This window comes from Cryptomeria japonica, chromosome 10 (assembly GCF_030272615.1).
Source record: "Cryptomeria japonica chromosome 10, Sugi_1.0, whole genome shotgun sequence".
Lineage (NCBI taxonomy): Eukaryota > Viridiplantae > Streptophyta > Pinopsida > Cupressales > Cupressaceae > Cryptomeria > Cryptomeria japonica.
Window position 1 is genome coordinate 601,390,474 of NC_081414.1, and position 23,104 is coordinate 601,413,577.

Genomic DNA, 23,104 nt, shown 5'->3' on the forward strand with positions numbered 1-23,104 from the left:
AAACAATACCCAAACATACCAACATTTCACAAATCAACATTATAATACCACTAGATACTCAATCCTCACAAATTGAGTGAACCAAGTCACATGATCCCCAAGTCATTATATTAGTGTTATCTACATGTTCCTTCTTCCATGTTAGGAGAATGATCAATTATATACTTTATTTTTACTTATCTAGTGATCAAATATATATGCTAGCAATTAACGTTGTGATAGAAAGATCTGACTTAGCAAGGAGGGCTAAATTAGCGCTCGTCCAGGTTGTAATGTAAACCATGCAGAGGAGTCAGGTGTAGCCTTATCCATTACAAGAGCAGCAATGGATTTTCCAATTGCTATGCCTGCCCGTGCATTTTCTCGACCGTCGCGATACTACACCAGTCATATCTTCAGTTTAAAAGCATTTTCGGATGGCCGTTATGGTCGAAGGGAGCTTGCTTTCAGAGGACTTCGTGCATTTCGTATTCCCGAAAGACTCAATTGTGAAAAATCATGTAAACACATTCCTCCTATCGAGAGGTTAGCATTATTATATCACTTTGCTGATGATGTACATCGTCTTCTCTACCCTGCGTTTTTGTTAACTTTCAATCTGTATAATAATCTGCTGTAAGAAATGTTGTATCTGAATCCGGTTAGTGGAAAATTTGTTCGTACTATAATTTTAAGTATTTGGAATTGCGTCTATCGGATGCATGGATGGGTTTATGGCAATTTAAAGATTGATGGTACTAGAAAGAGCTTTGATATTTAGTAAATGGCGACAGAAAATGCATGAGTATCGCTATTGCAAACTAAAATTACAACATAAAGGGAATATTGAGTATTTATTGATTGGAGTAGTACATTCTCCAAAAGGACGCTAGAGATCTTAGGGCATTGACAGCACGGGAAAATTTATATTTGCACACGCGATTTAAAATTTTAAGGTTTATTTGGGCGGGATTATTGATCCCCTTCGCATAAGCTTGGCCATGTTCTTGAGAGTTCAAAACATGGAACGCATTTGGAAGTATACGAAGATTCGTAAGGCTACCTTATTATGGGGAGAGTGTTTTGAACCTCGTTCATGCTCGGAGTTGTCTATGCAGGCATCAAAAGGGATCCTGGCAAGACTATTTTTTATGTATTTAATAATTAAATTAAAAATCAGAATACAGTTATAATTCTGATTTTTAATTTAATTATTAAATGAAAAAAAGGTCTTCTGACGAGCTCTTCTGATGCCTGCATAGATATCTCCGTCATGCTCTTACAATTGCTCTCTAGGCAACGACTCCTCCAGACGAATTTATTGACTCTTGAAGCATTACAGAACCAGCCGGCAGATCGCTACAGTTTGCATACAAAGATGAAATAATGATTTTTTTCTTTTCCCTTTTTTAACAAGTTGATCAGGCTGAGGGTCGAAATGTTAACCAATGCTTAGTTGATTCCCAAGTTCAAAGCTCATCTGGAGGAAAATTATCTATTGGGATTTATCTCTCAGTTTCTGGAGGTGGGTGATTTCAGTAACCATAGAATTATGCACAATCTTGAAGGAATCGCCCCAGCTCTGCGAATTGTGAAACCCCAATATTCTCACCTCTAGATACTTGATAAGAAGGTTTGCCTTAAAGTATTCGGTCTCAGCTTGAACCATGTAATTCGAACTGCAGTTAAGTTTCTTGGGTGGTTATTCATTATATGCATTAGACCTCACAATGCACATACAATATGAATTTTTAATTTTGAATGTTATGCCTTTACAACGTTCATGATTCGTTGTATTGTTGGAAAAACGACAAGGGAGATATTTGATGCTCTTACAACTTTCTACTACAGTGTGAACAGCTCTAGGAAGATGTGTTGAAAAACAAATTGCCCAACGTAATGTTGAACTTGATTTGGTAATCAACCACGTTATGAAGATAATTGAGGTGCCGATCAGTTGTATGATATTGGTAACAAAGATCAAAGATGATGAATTAGGGCCCATTGCACTAAATGGTTCCCCATCAGCTCAGGAATCCTTACATCTAAGGAATACCTGATTTATAATCTTTGATAGAGTAAAAGAGTGGTAAGTTGGATTTATAATCTAATGACAGGGTATGATCCTAAACTTCTTAGGAGTCTTCAATAGTGATTGAAGAGGCCAAGATACCTTCTCTAGAAACTATAGATTGGAAATCTGAAACTCATTTGGTTGATTCCAGCCAAGGAGTTGATTCCAGCCAAGGAGGAGAGGTCACTCCACCCTCTAGTGCAGACAAGACAAGATGGCTTTCCCAGGTCTTATAGGATGCAGAGGGGAATGTTGGCAAGCCTAAACAATCAATTAGGGTAAGCCATATGCCTGCAATTTTTTTTGGTTATCTTGGCTTGATGATTTCTGTGATGCCCTCTATCTATTTACTTTTATTTATTAACCAGAATGATGCTAGGAAAGAAAGAACGATGTATGATCAATGGATGCTGGCTATTTGCTAATTTAAAGGTCAATATTCTACATCAATAGGAAATGATTAAATGGACAAACATCACACGGTTTTAGAAGATAAATTGCTAAAGCAATATACAAAGTTATTACTTTAATGAATAATGAGCATCAGTGCATAACTTAACAAAGTTACTCAATACAATTTAACTTGTGGGATTACAAACATAAGTTTATCAATTACTGAAGAACTTTAACAACTGATTGGTTTTTGTAGCGTAAGCTTTACATTCACCATATTGTGCTACATGTTGTGACGTTTTCACACATCTCCCCATTGCAAATGGGGACCCCCACTTTTCACTTTCTAGGTTAGTTGTCTTAGCTTAGCCATTGGTAGTTTTAGTCTTTTGCTATCAGCCTTTTACTTGAGGAAGTGCAGAGTCTCAGGTTGCCAGGAGGGGGATCAAGTTATGTCTATCTCTTTAGAATGAATTGAGTCAGTATGCCTTTTCTATACTTAGAAATGAACGATTTCATGATGTCTATAGCTGCTTCTGGATTTGATTGTGTGACTTTTTTTGCATCAACGTTTCGGATCACATTCTGTGATCCATCATCAGAATGTTTAGAGAATGCCAAGATATGAAAGAAGGTAAAATGATTTCATGATGATCAGTCCATTTCATCATATCATCATTTACCTGCAAAATCAGAGATGAATTGCTGAGTTAGAACAAGGAGAGTTGTCAAAGGTGATTGGAATGCTTGAAAGGAGGATGAGTTAAGGCCTAAACAATCATGAATTGGCTTAAAACATGGCAATTGAAGGAGCGAAACTGAACATTTGATGTCATTTCCTTTGACCCCTTGAAAGCTCGACCAAGGTGATGGAGTCTCTATGCTTGGTAAAGATGAACTTTAATTGAAAAGATCATGGTGATTGGGACAAGTCAAATCTTCCTGCAATCAATGGAAATGCCTTGAACCAGCTAATTGAGCAAGTGAAACTGACACCTCATGAGCATTTCCTTTGACCCCTTGAAACCCCGATCAGGCAGGATGTGTCTTTGTTTTGGTGAGTTGAATGCTGGTTGAAGAAAGTGCTTAAGGTTGTGAAAGTTTTTGTTGTCTTAAGGTTGGTGAAGTTGCTGAGGATGAGTAGAAAGTCCTTGAAGTGCTAAATGAACAGGTTATATTCATGCTCCTAGCATTGTCAATGACCTAGTAAAATCCCGACCTGCTCATAGGCACTTCCTTTGCCTAGTCAAAACCCTGATCAAGTTGATGCACTTTCTATGACTATGTAAAAGCCCGATCAGTGTCAATGCTCCCTCAAAATCCCGATCACTGTCTTTGCCTTATCAAAACCCCAACCTAGCACTTCCTTTGCCTAATGAAAACCTCGAATTTTTTTAGAGACTTCCAGTGAAAACTTGAATGCTCTTTCATACTGTTTGGAGGTGAATGATTTTGTAGATCAAGCATATCATGCAGGTGATCAAATGATGAAAAGGATGCAAAGGAGAAAGGAAGGAAGAAATCACTTCCTTTGCCCCATGAATCCACAAACTTCCTTGCCCTATGAAATCCACAAACTTCCTTTACCACCTCAAACCAATGCAAATCAGGCATGTCTCAGACCTGAAACATATCAAATCAGACATTTAAAAGTGAGAAATCAGACATAAATCAGGCTTGAGACACAAAATTAGATTCAAATTGATGAGAATTAAGTCAAAAGAAGGGAAATCAGACTTAAAATCAGATGTTTCCATGATCAGAAAATTCATTTCCAGATTTAGGAAGGGTAGTGGGAAGCTTGATTTGTGAATTGATAGTAGTATTTTCTACAGTATTTTGATTCAAATTATGTTTGTTTCCAGGTTAGATGCAAGTGGGATGACCATACAAAGGAATGTGAGAAAGTCAAGACGTCAGGGCATGGAAGGAAGATCGTACTTAAATGCAAGAGGGCGAATCAAAGCATAGATGACGAGCAAGTAGCAAGGGCAACACAAGGATAGGATCATCATCGTAGACTATAAGGAAAGAGGAGGAATCATCTACATCAAGGAGAGAACAAGAAAACTCCAAGCTTGGAATGAAGGATTTCCACTGCATGAAGAGGATAACATTGTACAAGGAAGATCAAGCACTCAAGAATCATTGCCAGTATAGCAAGAGTAATCAGAGAGGGAAGCTCCAGGGCGGAGGTGATCAAGTTAGGAAGATGATGCAATTTGGGAGTATCCCCCACCATTATCCCATTCTTCACTATATGTTGAGTATCAAGAGATATGCCTAAATGACTTACTACTTGTGATGAGTTACAAGGATCAACTGGCTAAGGTGGAGCCCAATCATCACTTATCCTATCATTTCATTTCAAGATAAGGCGTCCAGGTTCAATGCACCTGACTCATTCAACGAGGCAGATAACTACCAAATGTGGGCATTGAGTTCAATGTACCTACCCTCACCATCTATTGGTTGATAATTCAATGAAGGACATGTGTCCCACTCAAATGTAATTTTGTCATTGGTCAAGCATTAAATGCTTTGTAATGGGTGTAACATACCCTAATTAGGGTTTCTATCTTGTAATCTTGGCCATTGATTGTGAATCAATTTGAACCATTCATTGTAATGAGAGCACTATATAAAGCTCTACTTCATTTTATAAAGGGTTAATAGTTCAAGAATAGTTTAGTAGCAGACAACACTGGATAGTTAATAGTTCAAGAATAATTCGATAGCAGATAGTTAGAGTAGAGGAGAAGGCAAAGATTTTTGCCAAGACTTTGTTGTAAGTAGCATATTAATTTCATTGAAGTTATGGTGAACTTTATGTGTTGATTCAACCTTTGCATGGTCTCTACTTCTCATTTAATTTTCATGTTGTTTAGATGAATGGAAGAACTTTGTGTATTGTCAATGGTGAAATTCGTATATCCATACTACTATCACCTTGCTGATTGTAAAGTGTTTTGCGTAGTCAACTGGATCCATCTTAGCCAAGCTTAACTTCAATTGCTACTTCTTCATTGATATGCATTGTCTTGATGGTGTCTATGCTCGTGGTAGTGATTTGAACATCATATGCTTACCTTAGGAGATTGCACTAAACTTTGTGAAAATGTTGCTTTGCATGGCAAAGCAAAGTCTGGTTGAGTTTCACCAAAGACTGCCCATTGCTCTTACATTCCTAGGATTGGATTAACTCTTTCAACCCTCATCCTTTTTTCTCTTTTTTTTTTCAATCAAGTTAATTTCCATGTTCTAGCGTTTCAAACATTCAAGATTCAATGTAAGCCCCCTTGTGATTCTAGCAATGCCACATCAAACAACTGAGAAGTTTAGCATAGAATACTTAGTATTTTATTCTAGTGTTGCATAGTGCATAAAAACACCATCAATGCTACACACAAATGCAATGACTTGATTTTAACCTTCGAATGACAATTTTTGTAGTGTAAGTCTGGCATCAACTCTCATTAAATGCAATGTGTTCACAACATATTTAGAGCCCTCTATAGGTAGCAGTTAGGGCTCAACTAATAATAAACTAATATGATATAAAGAAACCCAAGTCTTATCCTTTTGGAAGAGGCAATAAATTGCTCAAAATCATTTATAATAGGCACCTACTTGCTTTAAATCTGCTTTCTCCTTAAGAAATATGCTGACTAGAATAAGGGTGTCATGAATGGTCTAATGTTTTGCTTTAAATCTTAAGATAGGCACTTGATTTTGATTTTTAGTGGACTTACTCCTTGGTTGCACTTTTAGGAAGTCATTACTAGGTGAAATTTTTGACTTTTTAACTTTTCAGATCTGAAGTTGGAGTGGCCATGATTATTTGAAGTAATTGCCAGCTAACTCATCATTTTGGAGTGGTATTGCCATTAGTCAAATCTGATTTCTCTTCATTCCTTTTTGCTTGTATGTTTAGTTGCGGTTTTACCAAATAGCTTTTTTGGCCCAGCACAACCATGGGGAAAAGGTGGTTTTTACTTATTTCTTTCACCATAACCCTAATTGCGATTTCATGCTATGTTTTCCCATTTTAAATTACCATTGGGTCTTGGTTAAGCTGAAAGGCCCTACTTATCTGCTGGTTGTGATATTTACATCCTTCTGTCACTGGAAAGTGGTTGCAACTTTCTGATGTAGGACCATGCAAAAGCACGATGCCTTTTACTTATTTCCCTTTGTGTGCTGGTCATGTTTCTCTTGATCCTAACCACTTGAATTGGAGTTTTGGACTGATTATGCCACTGTAGAAGTGCATTAAACTGGTATATCTGGTTTGAGTGGTGTTCACCTAATGATTTGCCACTTCTAGGTGCTAATGTTATCATTGCTAGCCCTAAAGATTTGGTGCAGTTTCCTTGTGCCTTCCCCACCTGAAAGTGCATTCTTCTGAGACTTATCCCTTAATACTATCTTGTGCTGATATTGCCTTGATGATTTCAGATCCAAAACTTTGACATCTTCATCTACATTTTTATGCTTGAGCCTCCCAATAGTCAGGAGTTTCTTTGTGTTACGCTTGGCACAGAGTAAACTCAAAGACTCTACAAGAAGAATCTAGAGTGAGCTAAAAACATCTTGCAACTTGACAAGGGATAAAACTCAGCTAGCATTGACAACACGAGAAGGATATTGACTATAAATCTAATATGAAATGCAAAGTTTCGTTGGGGTACCACTTTTGGTTCTAACACTGATATGTAAGCAATAGTTGATTTCCAATGATTTAGAAAGGTTTAGCAATCTATGAATGGTCAATAGGAATTTAATAAAAAACTGTATACTTCCGTACTAGAGTTATGATATAGAAATCAGGTCTAATCAATGTTCAAATGTGTTCAGATGTAGACCAATGTAAAGCAATGCCTTCTAGATGTCTATTAGACCATCTCATCATATAAATAAGTATGGAAATGCTTATAGAAAATGGGTACATCAAAGGGGAATAACCGGACATTGTGTATCCAGCTTATAAAGCTAGCAATGGGATTGTTTAACAAATTCTGGGTTTGTGCAGGGTTGGAAATGTATGTAGACAGCAATAATAGAGTCTATGTAAGGCTGGAAAGATGCCAGAACACTGAGCTATGGGCCTTACAAGTGAGCAAATCAATAATGTTGCTTGTAACAAATATTTAAATGAGATCCATATTTGTTTTGGGGCTGCCGAAATGCATGGACAGTGATGTATGAGCCTTAGAAGGCTATGTTTCTGATTGCAATGCTGATGCTCACAATTTCCCAGGCCAATATAATGTGTAGCAATTGATTCATAGATCTTTAGTGGTTGCCACAAGTGTTGGACACAGATAGACAACCATTTGAAGACCTTGGAAGGTCTAATCAATGAAGGAAAGGCGAGGAATTGAATATTCCAGCCAGATAAGGGAAGAACAAAGTCCCCTTTTGAAGTGCAGACGCTTAGAAGGATCTGAAATTATGTCAAAGGACTTTTGAAGCTCTCTAGATCATATTACAAACAATAAAGCCAAAGCAAGACACACACACAAGATAAAACAGAGTACGGCAATTTACTAGAACACAAATCCAAACAAAACAGATTAAAACTAACTAGAAACTAATTCTAAAGAAATAAGGAAAACAATAAACCTGACCTGTATTCTGAGTGTGTATAGAAGTGGAGCAGGTTGATGAATACATGGTGAAAATGTTCCTCAAGCAACACTTCAAGGTCATGATTCACATGTGACTGGTTTGAGTATGAGCAAATCTTGTAGAGGGCCAGGCTAGGCTCAATGGGGCTTCATAGAGTTTGCAAGGAATGGCTATGAGCTCTAATTGAATTTTAATGCTTGAAAATTTTGAGAGTTTTGTAAACTAGGTTGAAGATTCAAGCATAGGATCTATTAAAATGAGTGAAGAATGGCTTAAGTTAAGAAGAGTGTAAGGTTGAAGAATGGTTATTTATAAGATGTTGAAGGCATTATAATTTGAAAGGGGAAGACAAAACAATGTAAATTCTTTTTATCTACTACATTGGGCAAAATTGCCAATTCTATATATTGGCATCTCAAAACCATTGTGGTGGTTGTAATTTTGTCATGCCACGTTCAAGACCATTGGAGCAACGGTGAAAGTAGCTGTGGTGGTTTTGCAATCATTGCCTAAGGTAAGTAGCACTTTTGCCAGCTTAGGTGAAATCAAAGATTTTGAAATGGGGAAAACATAGGAAGATGTAGTCCAAGGCATGAGGGGCTTGGAAACATGCCAATAGACGCTAGAAGGTTGATTAGGGGTGTGACAAACTAGGATAGATTGGTGACTAGTCCATCCCTTCGGTGTGCTATAGGGAACTTGTGGAGTGTTACCTCATCATAGGACTCAAATGTTGAGCTTCCACAACATGGTGCAAAATGGGTATTTACATATTATTCCTTTAGAATAGGCTTATTGCATAATTAGACAATCACTATCTTTTGAATATAAGCATGGGAGAGGGGAAGGGTGGACCATCAACCTGTAGTTACCTATACTTTGTCATAATGCATAGTTGCTGTCCCACTATCATCTTACAAAATAAAAAGGGACAAGATCATGGTAGCATGGTGGAACATTAGGCAAAATTTAAAGTCACCAAAGGGAAAGAGAGAGACTTGTCATGTCCATGGGTTAAGGGATTCTATCCCTCTAGCTGCATCTCTTGCGAAATGACAAAATGGAACTCAAGAATGGCAGCATGGTAAGGAGTGGCAAAACTCAATAGAACAAAAGATAAGTGGAGCTACCATTCATGTGGGGTTTAGGAGATACTTGCCTTGTTGATTGCTGAGAACCTACAAAAAGCGGTCAGTCCAACAAACATACTACAAGTAGTAGAAGAAAACTAACCAAACAACTGACTGTTGTAAACAAGCAAGAAAATTGCAAGGAAACAAGGCAAGTGAAAGGTGAGACCAAGGACAAGGAGGTTATGTGAAGCAAAAGCTAGAACTAGTGGGTTAAAAGAGGGCGAAAGATGAAAGCAAGGCACAATGAGTCAGCTGTGAAAGGGAAGGCATCAAGCTAATTGAGGAAGAAAAAGAAACAATTGAACCTAATTGGCGAGTGAAAATAAAGTTATTGACAATAATTACTAGAAGAAAGCCATAACCATTGTGGGAAGAATGGAAAATGGAAAACTAGTGAACTAACTACTTAATTGATGCCAAAAATGAGGGTTCTTTCAAATTAAGAATCAGAACAAATAGGCGAGGAACACAAAGTTCTCATAGCAAAACAAATTGCCCCTAAGCAGAGACCGCTTCGAAAGGCAAGGCCAAAACTCAAAGACAAAGGACTGGGTATTTGTTAGCAGAGGCAAAGAGTTGTGCAAATTTGAGGAATAATTGGAGGTGTGTAGACTAGGAATTGTCACCCTTTGCTAATGCACTAGGATTGTGAGGAGGTTTGGTAGGTTGGAAACCTTCTTATTTCTTCTACATGAATGCAATATCTAAGCCAATCATGGATGCAATAGAGAGGCATGATGTGCAAAAGTCAATACATCACTATCTAGACTAATGCAAGACTTGCTATAAATAGGTCAAGTGATGATTTGACAAATCTTGTTGGACTCCAAAGAGGAAGTCTAGTGATTAGGTTACAAGAATAGTTGCGAGGATGGAATGATGGGTGGGAGACTAGTCTTAACTCATGCATGACTTGATAATGGGGATTCTCGTCCTTAACTCACATATTCGTCTGAGAGTTAGATCCATGATAGCTAATAGGTTACACCAAGGGAACGGGTAGACTTAATCAAGAGGAATCCAGCTAGAGTGATTATGTTTGATAAGGAATGTGTTTCGATATGTGCCATCAAGTTCTTTTTTTCTTCTCTTTGCTTTGATCTTGATTTCTCTTTGACTTTTTCTTTTTATATTGTGAGCCCTAGTCCTAGCCCCATGCAACTAGGAGGATGGAAGGGCTCATCACCAAAGGCTAGACAAAGGCGAGTATAGGCACTCAATCCCCTATCCTTGCCCCATGGAACTAGACAAATACAAGGGCTCACCATTGAAGGACAAAGAATGCAAGAGGAGTAGATATATAAGTTCTTTTGACTTGAATAACTTTTAATGATGTTCCTTTTGTCAACTTGGCTCACTAGGATTTCAAAACATATACTTTGAGATGGTAAGCAACTTAAGGTTGGGGAGAGAGATAAATAGTTGACTTGAGTCATGCTCATTCCATTTTCTAATTAGTGCTCTTGGTTGCATTCGTTCCATTTATTTTGCGATTTTGTTTGCCTAAATTTAAATTTAGGAGGTGATTTGGGATATAATTGTTTTGTTGCCAATAGTGTGATTTTTATTTTAAATTTGATTTTGTTCCATTTTAAATTGGTGATTTTCTACCCTTCTACATGCATTTAAGTTGGGGTGACTGGTTGATGTGTGGATTGGTGGTGATGTACCTCTTGGGAGCTACGAGAACCTCGTGACGCATAGAAGTTATTACCTACACACATTGAGTTAAGATGGAAAATGATGGACATAACTTTGTTGAAAAGGTGAAGATTGTGGAAGGAACCAAGAAGTCTTACAAAGAAGTCCTCAATGTCGAAGAAGTAGAAAAAGATGTGAAATAACGATATTTGAGTTAAAGATTAGAGGGACTAATGGAGAGGTAAACAACACAATAAAGAAAAAATCTCTAGAATTCAATAGGACACTAAGGATCTTCTTTTGCCCAAGACCCTTTGAGTTGATCCTAAAATGAAATTTTAGAGGCTAAGGTTAAAGAATGTTGCTATTTATTTAGCTTGCATGGTTTTTGAATCTTTGGGGTAAGAAACTTGGCATATACATTTCATTTTGTAGAGTGATACAAATGGGCTTAGACAAAAGCTCCTTAAATAGAGAGTACAAGTGATGTTTCTATAAAAGAAATGATCGAGAATGAATGACAGAAAGGAAACTTCCTGAAACTACCTAGTTGACGAAAGACAGAAAGGAAACTTCCTAAAACTAACTAGATGACAATTACATGCTAAATATTACAATATTACCGAAATACCCTCCCTTAATGGTCATTCTACTAACTACCCTATAGGAGACTTGACATAATCTACAAGTCATTTAGCCGTGTTGATGTTGTAGCTAGGTCGGATCCCTTCTAGGGCCGACCTAGCATCTTTTGATGGCTAATTGGCCTATCGGCCTTAGCCATATCTATTTGGCAAAATTCAAATGTGTAATCTTCTTTAGGACTGGCCCTAATTGGGCGATGTAACTTGTGGATAGGTCAAGTCCTATATTGAAACGTGTTGGGGCTGACCTATATTGAGGTAACTTGTAGCGTGTAGGGCTGACCCTATATTGGGCGCCTAATCTAAAGCATTATATTGCTCCTTGTTGTAAGCCGACCTAGGATGAATTGGGAGGCTAAGTCTCATATATATACAAAGTCTGAATCATTGTATCAACAACATATTCAGCGATCAATCATCTTCCTTCACTTAGCGAACTATCACTTGCAGTGATCAGCGAGTCATAACTCAAGAGCAGTGAACTTCTTTCAGGATAGCGAACCACCCTTAAGGACAGTGAAGACACTCTCAAGGACAGCGAAGTCATCCCTGAAGCCTGCAACTTCATCTGCTAGGGCAGTGAATCATTCTGAAGCAGAAAATCTTCTTACATGACAGCGAATTCAGTTCTTCATCTTCTGTGACAGTGCGCTTACCCATTGGTCTGCTCATTCATACCTTATCTAGCGGATTTCCTTATTTGCTCAGCAAAACAAGTATGTTGCAATGTGCCCTAGTTCAATGTGCATTCTGAGTGCTTCATGTGTGAAGCAGATTGTAAGGACATCTACTGATTATTGCATAATAAGATCTGAGATTATAGCTGGGTTTTTTACCTCCAAGAGGGAGGTTTTCCCAAGGTATTTTTGGTGTTCCTTGCGTTCATTGTTTTGATTATCTGTTATTGCTATCTATATTTATCAGTCTGATCCTAAAACTAACAGGCCATGAATGCATAGAAGGCTGCCCCCTTTTCCATCCATCACGAGCAGCAAAACAAACCACAATTTTTTGGAAAATCATCTAGAAATAAATGAAGGCCATGAGATTAGTAGAACAACCCACACGAGAAGAGAACGGGTGTAAAAAACCCTTTGATGCGTTGCACAAGAAAGGAAACTCTTTGCAGTAGAAAGAAAATCCTCATGTGGCTTGTGGCTCAAAAGTAGTCCAAAAAATTCTTGAGATTCAGGAAGAAAAACATTGTGAATCTGTAATGAAAAAATCCATACGATTCAAATAGATGAACTCACAATTTAGAACACCTAGTGATTTTTCAGAAAATAAAACATGTTATTTTTATTTTCAAAACCCTTATGCAATTTTTGGAGGTAGAAAACCCTTGACCCATGATTTTTTTAAAAAAAATCGGGCAAAAACTTTTGAATTTTGTTTTCCAGGTAAACCACTATTTTTTCTTAAAATTCACCAAAAAACTTATGATTTTTTAAAAAAAAAAAATTGACTAAAAAACTTCTAGAAATCTCCTTGAAATTTCTAGGTAAATGGACCACGAATATTTATTCTAAAAAAATTGCCAAAAAAGACAGCTCTAATACCATGAAATAATAATTGATAGTTCGATATTAACAAAGGAGACGGAAGCTCCTTAAATAGAGAGTACAAGCAATGTTTCTATAAAAGAAACGATTGAGAATGAAAGACACAAAGGAAAATTCCTAAAACTAAATAGTTGATAAAAGACAGAAAGGAAACTTCCTAAAGCTAACTAGATGACCATTACATGCTAAATATTACAATATTACTTTAATAATTCATGCTGTTGGTCTTTTGAGCATTAAGTATTTTCCAGGTTCATTTCACTGAATATTTTTTTAAACTGTATTGCAAAAGGAAAATTTGAAGTCTACCATTTAATGTAGTTTATTATTGCATGTTATTTTCTTCACATTATTAGAAAGTATATCGTGGATCTGGATATGACTATTTAAATTTTTTAATCTCATCCTAAAAAAATGGTGAAATAAATGGAACAAAAATCAGAACAACTTCAAGAGTTTGTTTAATAAATTAATTATATTTTGATGTAAATTTTTTCTTCTTGTTTAGTGGAAATGAAGGTATTGTGGAAAATATTTATCATGGAGTTTGTTCCCAAATCATACTTTCAAATCGGAGGCTATTCTTTTTCAGCATGATGTTTTCTTATTTGGCTCCATCTTTCAGGTACTTATCAGGTTTGGACTGCTCAATCACTATGTTCTATTTAAGATATCAATGCAGAACAAATTTCTCTAACATCTTTATTTGAACTTCAGCTCTAAAGTTTTACCTATAATGGCATTGGAAAAAAAAATTCCATTCTTTAATTGCATATCTCAGCATACCTATATGTTGTTTTCATCAAACTTTAAGTGATTGTGTTCCTAAGAGTTGTCAATCTTTCACTTGTTCTTGTGAAATGATGACATTGTTGGCCATAACTGAAGTACACAAGGAAGGAGTCAGTTTACATTTTGGCATCTTTGCATCTTATCAATTTACTTCTTTTGTTTCATGTAAGAACACCCCCTAATTTTTTTTGGCAAATAAACTAACAATGCAAACATGCATTAATAACTTGAACATATATTAGGTTGTTTTCTGCTGTCATAGTCTTATAAGTCATTGATTAACTGTAAGTACAGGTTTGCTGATGTATACACCTTTATTAAAGATAGTTCAATGTACATCATGCATAATTTCATGAATGTAAACTTAAAATACGTCAATATGGGAGCCCCAAGTGAACAATAATGGTCTGATACAACAAACTCACACATAGAAGGGTCTGCAATCTGTCAAATTTAGTCCGCAACAGCCATATGTTACTTTTTTCAGCCTCAAAACCTTGTCTTGTACATCCAACATACACCTTTATTGAAGATTAATGTACATCATGCATAATTTCATGAACGTGAACTTAAAATACCTCAATATGGGAGCCCTAAGTGAACAACAATGGTTTGATACAACAAACTCACATGTCGTAGGTCTGCAATCTGTCAAATATAGTCTGCAACAGCCATGTGGTGTTACTTGCTTTCAGACTCAAAACCTTGTCTTGTACATCCAAACTTTTATTAAAGATAGTTCAATGTACATCACGCACAATTTCATGAACATAAACTTAAAATACCTCAATATGGGAGCCCCAAGAGAACAACAATGGTCTGATACAACAAAATCACATGTAGCAGGTCTTCAATCTGTCAAATATAGTCTGTAACAGTGATGTATTTCTTGCTTTCAGCCTCAAAATCTTGTTTTGTTCATCCAACAAGGTCACCCAACAGAAATGGCACCACGAGCTATGTTTTCCACCTCTAAAATAGCAGGAAATGGTTTCAGAGTAGGCCTCAATAACACTGAGCCATACTTGAAATACCCTGCAAGGACTTGTGAGTACTTGTGGGTCCAAAACCTAGGCGAGTCACTCACCAAAAAACTTGTGGGTGAGTAAATGAAAAATTTGTGGCGAGTTTTTCTGTGAAAAATTAGGATTGACCTGCTGTTAAAAGTGTCAACAAAAATTAAAAGAGGAAGGCGATGAAATTTTTAGGTTTTCATTTCTGTTTTTCATGCGACACAAACTCCAACACTCACACACTCACATGATGCATAAAGAGAAAACATGACTGCAACCTAGGGTTTTCGAAGTTGCAATTGCAAGGTGAGAGACAGCCGTGACTACAATCACAATATTTTGCAAGATTGTTAGAGGAGCTCGTGATTTTTTGCAGGTTTTTTCTCTGTTCTTTTTGTGAATCAGTATGGAATTCTTATTACAGATTAATATGTTTTTAGGTTTTTTCTTTCTTACAGTTTTTTTGTGAACCAATATCAAAGATTCAAAACAATCAAACTTCATATTTTTTAAGTTTTTTTTTTTATAAAAAATTTTAATAGACATTGCTTGATTCAGTTGATTGCATATTGCATATTGATTCTAATATTCTATTAGTGTTGATAATTTAATATGACTATGATTTTTACTTTTTATCATATGACAATTGACTGGTGAATATTACAACTGCATTGCAATATATTAAATATGTTTTGCGATTGTTATATATTAAATCTGCATGTCTCGTGGAATTTGTATGTTCTCTCTTTTGGTAGATTTTCTTCCTATTTTTGTAAAAGAAAATGGCTTCTACACGTATAGCAGGTGGCAAAAAGAGGGACCCTTGTTGGAAACATGGGACACTAGGTGCAGTGCGAGGAGAGGTTATTTGTAACCATTGCACTAGGACTATGGCTGGTGGCATAAATTGGTTCAAATATCACCTTGCAAACATCACTTGTTGAGATATTACAACATGTGACAAATGTCCTACAGAGGCTACGAGTGACACGATAGCAATGCTTGCAACATATGACCAAAAAAGGTAGGAAAAAGAGAACAATAGAGGCAATGGTAGCCCAAACGGCAGATTTTAGCTCTACAAGGTCACATATAGATATGGGGGTTTCTTCTTCCCTAGAGCCATGGATACGAGGATCAGGAAGTGTGGGCAGCCATATGGCTAACATTTTTGTTTCACGTAATGCTCTTGGTGCACCACTTGGATTGCAAGGCACTACATGGAAAAAAGAATTGCAACATGAGGCAAAGTTGGCATGTGCTGGATTTTGGTACTACAATAATATTTCATTCAATGTTACTTCTAGTCCAAATTGGGAGCAATTGGTCAATACATTGACCGTGGAAGGTAAGTTGTTCAAGGCCCCAAGTCGTCATGAGTTGAGTGGGTCCTTATTGCAGGATGAGGTCCAAAACATTCATCGACTAGTGTAAGAACAAAGGGGAATTTGGGAAAAGAATGGCTGCACCATTTTATTTGATGGGTGGATGAATGGTAGAAATAGGACACTCGTCAAATTTCTAATTGCTTCAAGGGGATAGTATTTTTAAAATCAGTTGATGCCTCCAATGAAGTGAAAAATGTAGAAACCTTGTGCAACATGTTGGATGAGGTGGTGATGGAAGTGGGAGTGCAAAATGTTGTTCAGATTGTGATTGATAATGTGGTTGCATATGTGGTAGTTGACAAACTTCTACAGGCTAGGCATCCAACATTATTTTGGAGCTCTTGTGCTGCCCATTGTCTCGACTTGCTCCTTGAGGACATAGGGAAACTAAGTTGGGTGAAGAATGTGGTTGAAGATGCAAAGAATATAACAAAGTACATCTACAACAACACATGGGTCTTGAATCTTATGAGCACATTGATGGTAAGGATCTCATGCGATTAAGTGTCACACACTTTTCTACTAATTTCCTCACCTTGCAAAGCATATTAGCTACATTGCACAACTTGAAGTAGATGTTTGTGAGTGAAAGATGGTTGGAGAGTCCTTATTCTAGGAAGCCTGCAGCAGAGAAGGTCATGAAGGCCATTTTTGCCAATAGATTTGCCAAGATCATGGAGGAGAACATCAATATAAGTTTTCAAACTTTGATTTATGATTTATTTTTTAATTTTTTAATATTAAAATTTGCTGATTTTTATACCTAGATGTTAGAACCGTTGGTGGGGTTTTACGAATGGTGGATGGGGTTCAAAACCCCATGGGGCATCTATATGAGGTCATGAATAGGGACAAAGAGGCAATTGAACATTTGTATGGGTCAAACAAGACCAAATATGAACCCATATGGCATATAATTGATCGGAGGTGGAATCAACAATTCCACCAACATATTCTCCCTTGCTATTTGAACCCCAACTTTTATTTCTCCCCTACTTTCAGTGCAAATGCAGAGGTTCTTGTTGGCCTTGACAAATGTATTCGAAGATTATTTGTTGATGAGAACCTTCGAGAACTCATACTTGATGACTTATAGAGTTATAAGAAGGCTGATGTGCCATTGTTTTCTTAACCTGATTCCACTTGTAGGAGAGCCACTGTGCTGCTAGGTGAAAAAAAAAACATGCGTAACTTAATTTTACCATTTATTTCACTATTTAAATTTATTAAAACCTTTACCAAGTTATAAATGGCATTTTTATCCTTGCAAATTTGTGGTGAGAAGATTATGGTGCCACAATGCCTAATCTTCAAAAGCTTGCCATCCACATATAATCTCAACCTTGTAATGCTTTTGGTTGTGAGTGCAGCTAGAGTGTTTTTGAGGCCATTCGCACAAAAATCGCAATAGGTTGACTCAACAACACTTGAATTATCTTGTCTATATGCAGTATAACCTTTGATTGCATGAAAAGAAGGTACAAGGGCAAGGTTCACTTGAAGCACTTGATTTGGATGACATCGATCCATAATCGATAGATTGGATTGCTGTGCCTGATTATGTTGATGTTGATGTTGATGTGGATCCAATTTTTACTGATGATCACTTAACTAAGTTGGAGAGGGAGGCAGCTGAATGGGAGGTGGAAGTGGCAGCACATGAGGAGGAGGAAGGCAAGGTTGGTCATCCAACAGAGGCACCTATCACTATGGATGAGGCTCTTGTTGAGGCACCTATTGAGGATGATGCAGCTACTTCAGCACCACCCACACAACAACAAAAATCTTTTTGAGCTTTAGTCGTAGACGAAATTTATGATTTCTAATTTTCATTGATACCAAAACTTGAACTTAATACTTATTCAAATGTTGTAGTTGTTTCGTGATCTACGATATGTATTGAACTCAAATTTATTTAGAGGTTGCACTTGTTTTTTGGTCTATGGTATATATTTAACTCAAACTTTGATTTATATATGATGTAAATCAGTAATATGTTCTACAAATTCGGTGTATTGTTTCTTTTATAAGAATATGCTCATGAGTTGTAATGCCATCTTGGGCTGATCCTTTGTCAGTACCTCAATTTGATTATATCCAAGAAACCTTTTAGCAATGACAGTATCTTAGTGCCAGTGACTTCTTGTAGAGTATGATCCATATTAAGCAAAGGATAATTATCCTTCAGTGAAACTTGGTTGTGGGTTTTGAAATCCACACACATCCTATTTTTCCATTCTTCTTTCTAATTGGCACTAAGTTGGAAACCCATGTAGAGTGATGTATTGGAAAAATGATCCTTGCATCCAACATTTTCTGAAGCTCTCTGTAAAGTGTACCATAGAAGCATGGATTGTATGGCTTATGCTTTTGCATGAAGGGCTTCACTGTCGATTTTAATGGAATGATGTGAGACAATTAGTTGGGCCAATAAGCTTTTAAATCTGGATAGGACTAGGCAAATAGGTCCCTATATCTCTTGAACAACTCTTTATACATTTCATTCTCATCAACTATGCAACATTCTCCTAAATTTATGAGTCTAGGCTCATCATGATCACTTAGATATACTTCATAATCTGCAGACACCTGATTTTGTGGTTGAACTTGCTCTTGAACATATTGGTCATGTCTATCAAACATATTTTCCAAAGAGATTAAACCCTTTGGAATCTTGTTCCCTTTTAATTTAATAGTTTTGGAATTTGATTCATCTTTTTTATCATTGTCAACTTCCATCAATGTCTCCCTGTATGCTAAATAATGACCTTAAAAGAACAATGAGCTGAAATTGTCAGCTTTTTTCAAAAGAATCTATGAACTGTTGATCGTTATTGAATATGTGCTAGTTCTCTGCATCATTTGAAACAGCTGGCTGATAAATCGATTCCACTATGAATATATCATGTTTGAAATCAGCACAAGGAATGGACAAGGAAGCAGAGACAGCTAAAGCATCTGTTCTACTATTAAAATTCCTCCAAGTGTACCCAGTGGAGAAAGTATTGAAAAATTATTTCCCATCCTAAATCAAGTTTAGGGTACTGATACAATCTTTCTTCAATAGAAATTGTTCTTTGATTTTCTTCACAACAAACTTGGTATCTCCTACTCTCAACAATTTGATTCCCATGTCTCTTGTGTTTCACAATCGAAGGTGTAATGCCTTGTATTCTATAATGTTTGTAGTGAATGCAAATAGTAGTTGGTATGAAAGGATACAACTTTTGTCTTGGAGATATTAACAGTCTTCTGGCTCCTAATACATTTGATGGACAAAAAACAAATTAAAGAATCCAAATTCTGTATTTTTCCTTCTTGAATTCCCTCTTTGACGTAAGGATTTTGTAACATGAGGTTCTTCATTGGAAATCATCCTATAAGTTTCTAGCTCCATGTCTTCATACAACATTGTCTCATGGATCTTTTTGTTTTTGTACTGTAGTTTGAGGTTTGGGAGTTGGCTCAAGGGATACCTGTCACGCCCCCCCTGCTATGACGCCAAGAGGCTAGAGGACTTAAACCATAAAAGCAATGAAAAAAGGAATAATTTTTTTTTATAAAGATTACATCACACAAGCATAGAGATACATACAATAAGATAAAAATGATACGCAATTAACAACTAGCAATCGTCCTCAAGGCCCCATAACAATGCAACTCAAGGTTGAACATCATCAAATTAACCCAACAAAGAACTGCTATACAAATAACAACATCGTTCAATAACATAGGTACATGATACCTATTACATTGCTTGAGGATATACATAAGATCATCAAATACATTACAATGAGTTCATAATGATACAATCTTCAAAAGTCCCAAGATGGGATGAATACATAAATCTGGTACATAAAGAAGTCTTCAATCTTCTCATGAGCCTCCACGAACATGATGCGGAAGGAGCCAAAACCCAACGGGTGCAAATAGCACTCCACCCAACCATGTGGTACCATAAGGTCCACCCCTCGTGCTAGGAGGTATAAGCCAGACCCACAAGGCAGAAGCAAAACATACAAGGATACCAATCATGATTCACAAAAGAATCAACAAATTTATATTCACAAGAGAATCCATAAGACAAAATACACATGAGGCTCACAAAAGAATCAACAAGATATAATACACATGAGACTCACAAAAGAATCAACAAGACAAAATACACATGATATAGGAGTTGAGAAATACAACCCCACAGTAGCCTGAAGATCTTCTGCAAGCCGAATAACCTGTTACAAGGAGAAGCAATGAAGCAAAATTTGAAGAACAAGAAAAACACAGGAAAAATATTCTCCAAAAAAGAGAGCTCCAATTCACCAGAAAATGTATATTGAAAAGATGATACAATGAAAAGAAAAAGTAACCTCTAATAGGTCAAGAAACCCTAAAAAGGGAAAACCTTAGGTTTGCACATAATAATTAATTAAAATAATTAATTATATGCACCTAATGTTAGCTTAAGTGTAAAAAGATAATTGGAAACTTCAGAATTAAACAAATAATGTTTAATTAATCAAGTAAAGACCCAATTACTCTAACACCCCCCCTTAAGCTAGACTTAGGGAGAAGCTAAAACCTAGAACAACTACTGAAAGCATGAAAGATGGGTCCCGGCAACAAGGCCTGATCAGGTACCCAAATACAATGAAATTTCTATGAAATGGAGACAAAGGAGAAAACCCAGTGGGAAAAAACTCCTCTCCAAAAAGAGATAAAAGAACATGCTGAAAGAAGAAGAAGGAAGGAAGGCCTCATAAAGACCCCCCAAGGACAACTTCCTTCACCCCAAGCATAGAGCGCAACTGAAGATAGCGCGGCGATGCAAAAGGTTTCGTGAAGATGTCTGCAACTTGCTCAAAAGTGGGAATGTACTCCAGAATGAGAACACCATCCTGAATCAACTGACGGATGAAATGCATGTGAAGCTCAATGTGCTTCGTCCGCTGATGCTCTACCGGGTTGCGGGAAATATGAATAGCACTTTGATTGTCACACCAAAGAACAGTGGGACTATCAGGAGGAAAACCAAACTCAGTCATCAACTGTCGAAGCCATAAGATCTCTTGACTAGCGAGCACAGCAGAGCGGTACTTAGCCTCTGTAGATGATAATGCATGAGCAGTCTGCTTCTTGCAAGACCATGTGATAGGACCAGAGCCAAGACAGAAAACAAAGCCGGAAGTAGACTTCCGATCAGTGACATCACCAGCCAAATCTGAGTCAGTGTAGCCAACAATGTGTGGTTCCCCTGATGTATAATGAATGCCATGAGAACTAGTGCCCTGAATGTACCTCAAAATACGTTTGGCAGCTTGCCAATGACTCTCATGAGGATCATGGGAGAAGCGAGAGACAAGACCAACCGCAAAGGAAATATCAGGACGGGTGTGAGTCAGGTACAACAAACTGCCAACCAACTGCCTGTAAAGTGTAGAATTGACTGAAGGAGTGGGACAAGCTGTGGTCAAAACAACCCCTGATTGAAATGGTGTGGGAGCAGGCTTGCAATCAAGCATGCCAAAGTGCTGAAGCATGTCAAGAGCATACTTCTGCTGGTAGAGAGATCCCATCAGAAGACTGAATCACCTGAAGACCAAGGAAATAGTGCAACAGACCGAGATCTATCATCTCAAACTGATCCATCAAGGCACGCTGAATATGCTGAATCATAGAGGATGAGCTACCCGTGATGAGAAGATCATCAACATATAGCACAAGAATCAAAATGTCACCCTCAAGAAGCTGAATGTAGACGGTGTGATCAGAATGACTGCGGGAGAACCCAATGGAGAGCAAGAAAGAGTCCATCTTCTCATACCAAGCCTGAGGGGCCTGTTTGAGACCATACAATGAACGCCGAAGTCTGCAAACCAAAGAACTATCCTGCACAAATCCCTGAGGTTGTTCCATGTAGATTTCCTCCTGTAGATCCTCGTGCAAGAAGGCACTCTTCACATCCATCTGAAAAACAGGCCAACGCCGAGAAGCTGCAAGAGAGAGTACAAAGCGAATGGAATTCATCTTGGCTACAGGGGCAAATGTCTTGGAGTAATCAATACCCTCAACCTGTGAAAAACCCTTTGCAACAAGACGTGCCTTGTACTTATCAATGGAACCATCAGCAGCATATTTAGTGCGATACAACCAGCGGCACCTAACCATCTTTCTGCCCTTAGGAAGAGGACAGAGATCCCATGTATGATTCCTCATCAAAGAAGAATACTCCTCCTCCATAGCACAATCCCACTCAGGGTGACCTGTCGCCTCTGAAAACTTCTGAGGATCATCTGAAATAACATGACTCAAAAGACTAGAACCCACTGTGTGAGAACGAGTGCGACGAGTATGTGAAGGGTCACCAGCCAGAGGACTTGCCGCTGCAACAGTAAGGCGAGCCCACTTGGGCATCTGAGGTGGAGCAGGTGGAGGTGGGGATGGTGGAGGTGGGGATGGTGGATCATCAGCACCATCATCAGAATCATCCTCAAAAAGATCCTGAAGTGGTGCAGTGGCCGGAGTAGGTAGAGGAGTAGACACTGGAGTCGGGGTATCCACTGTGGGAAGATGCTCATCAAACTGAACATCTCGTCGAAATAGGACCTCTCTGGAATCAGGATCAAACAACCTGTACGCCTTAACATCCTCACAGTAGCCAACAAAAATGAGTGGTCAGCTCTTCCGCTCCATGGCTTTCCTTTGAGTATCAGGAATAAAGGCCCATGCCTCACTACCAAATACCCGAAAAAAGGAAACATCAGGCTTGTCATGAGACCAAGCCTCCTCAGGAGTCATATGTCGAATAGCCTTGTGAGGCATCCGATTCTGAATATAGTTGGCACAATTGATTGTCT

General features: G+C 37.6%; 1 protein-coding gene across 2 annotated transcripts in view; it reads left to right on the forward strand.

Moving 5' to 3' along the window:
- Positions 1 to 202: 202 nt before the first annotated feature.
- Positions 203 to 23,104, forward strand: part of LOC131028447 (protease Do-like 8, chloroplastic) — a 186,560-nt gene continuing 163,658 nt past the window's right edge. Inside the window, exons 1-2 of one of the 2 annotated variants that reach the window (XM_057958701.2) lie at positions 203 to 525; positions 13,566 to 13,693. In XM_057958701.2, coding sequence (XP_057814684.2) covers positions 326 to 525; positions 13,566 to 13,693 — 328 coding nt within the window. In that variant the 5' untranslated portion in view covers positions 203 to 325. The remainder of the gene's footprint in view (positions 526 to 13,565; positions 13,694 to 23,104) is intronic. The other variant, XM_057958702.2, reaches the window with a different exon arrangement.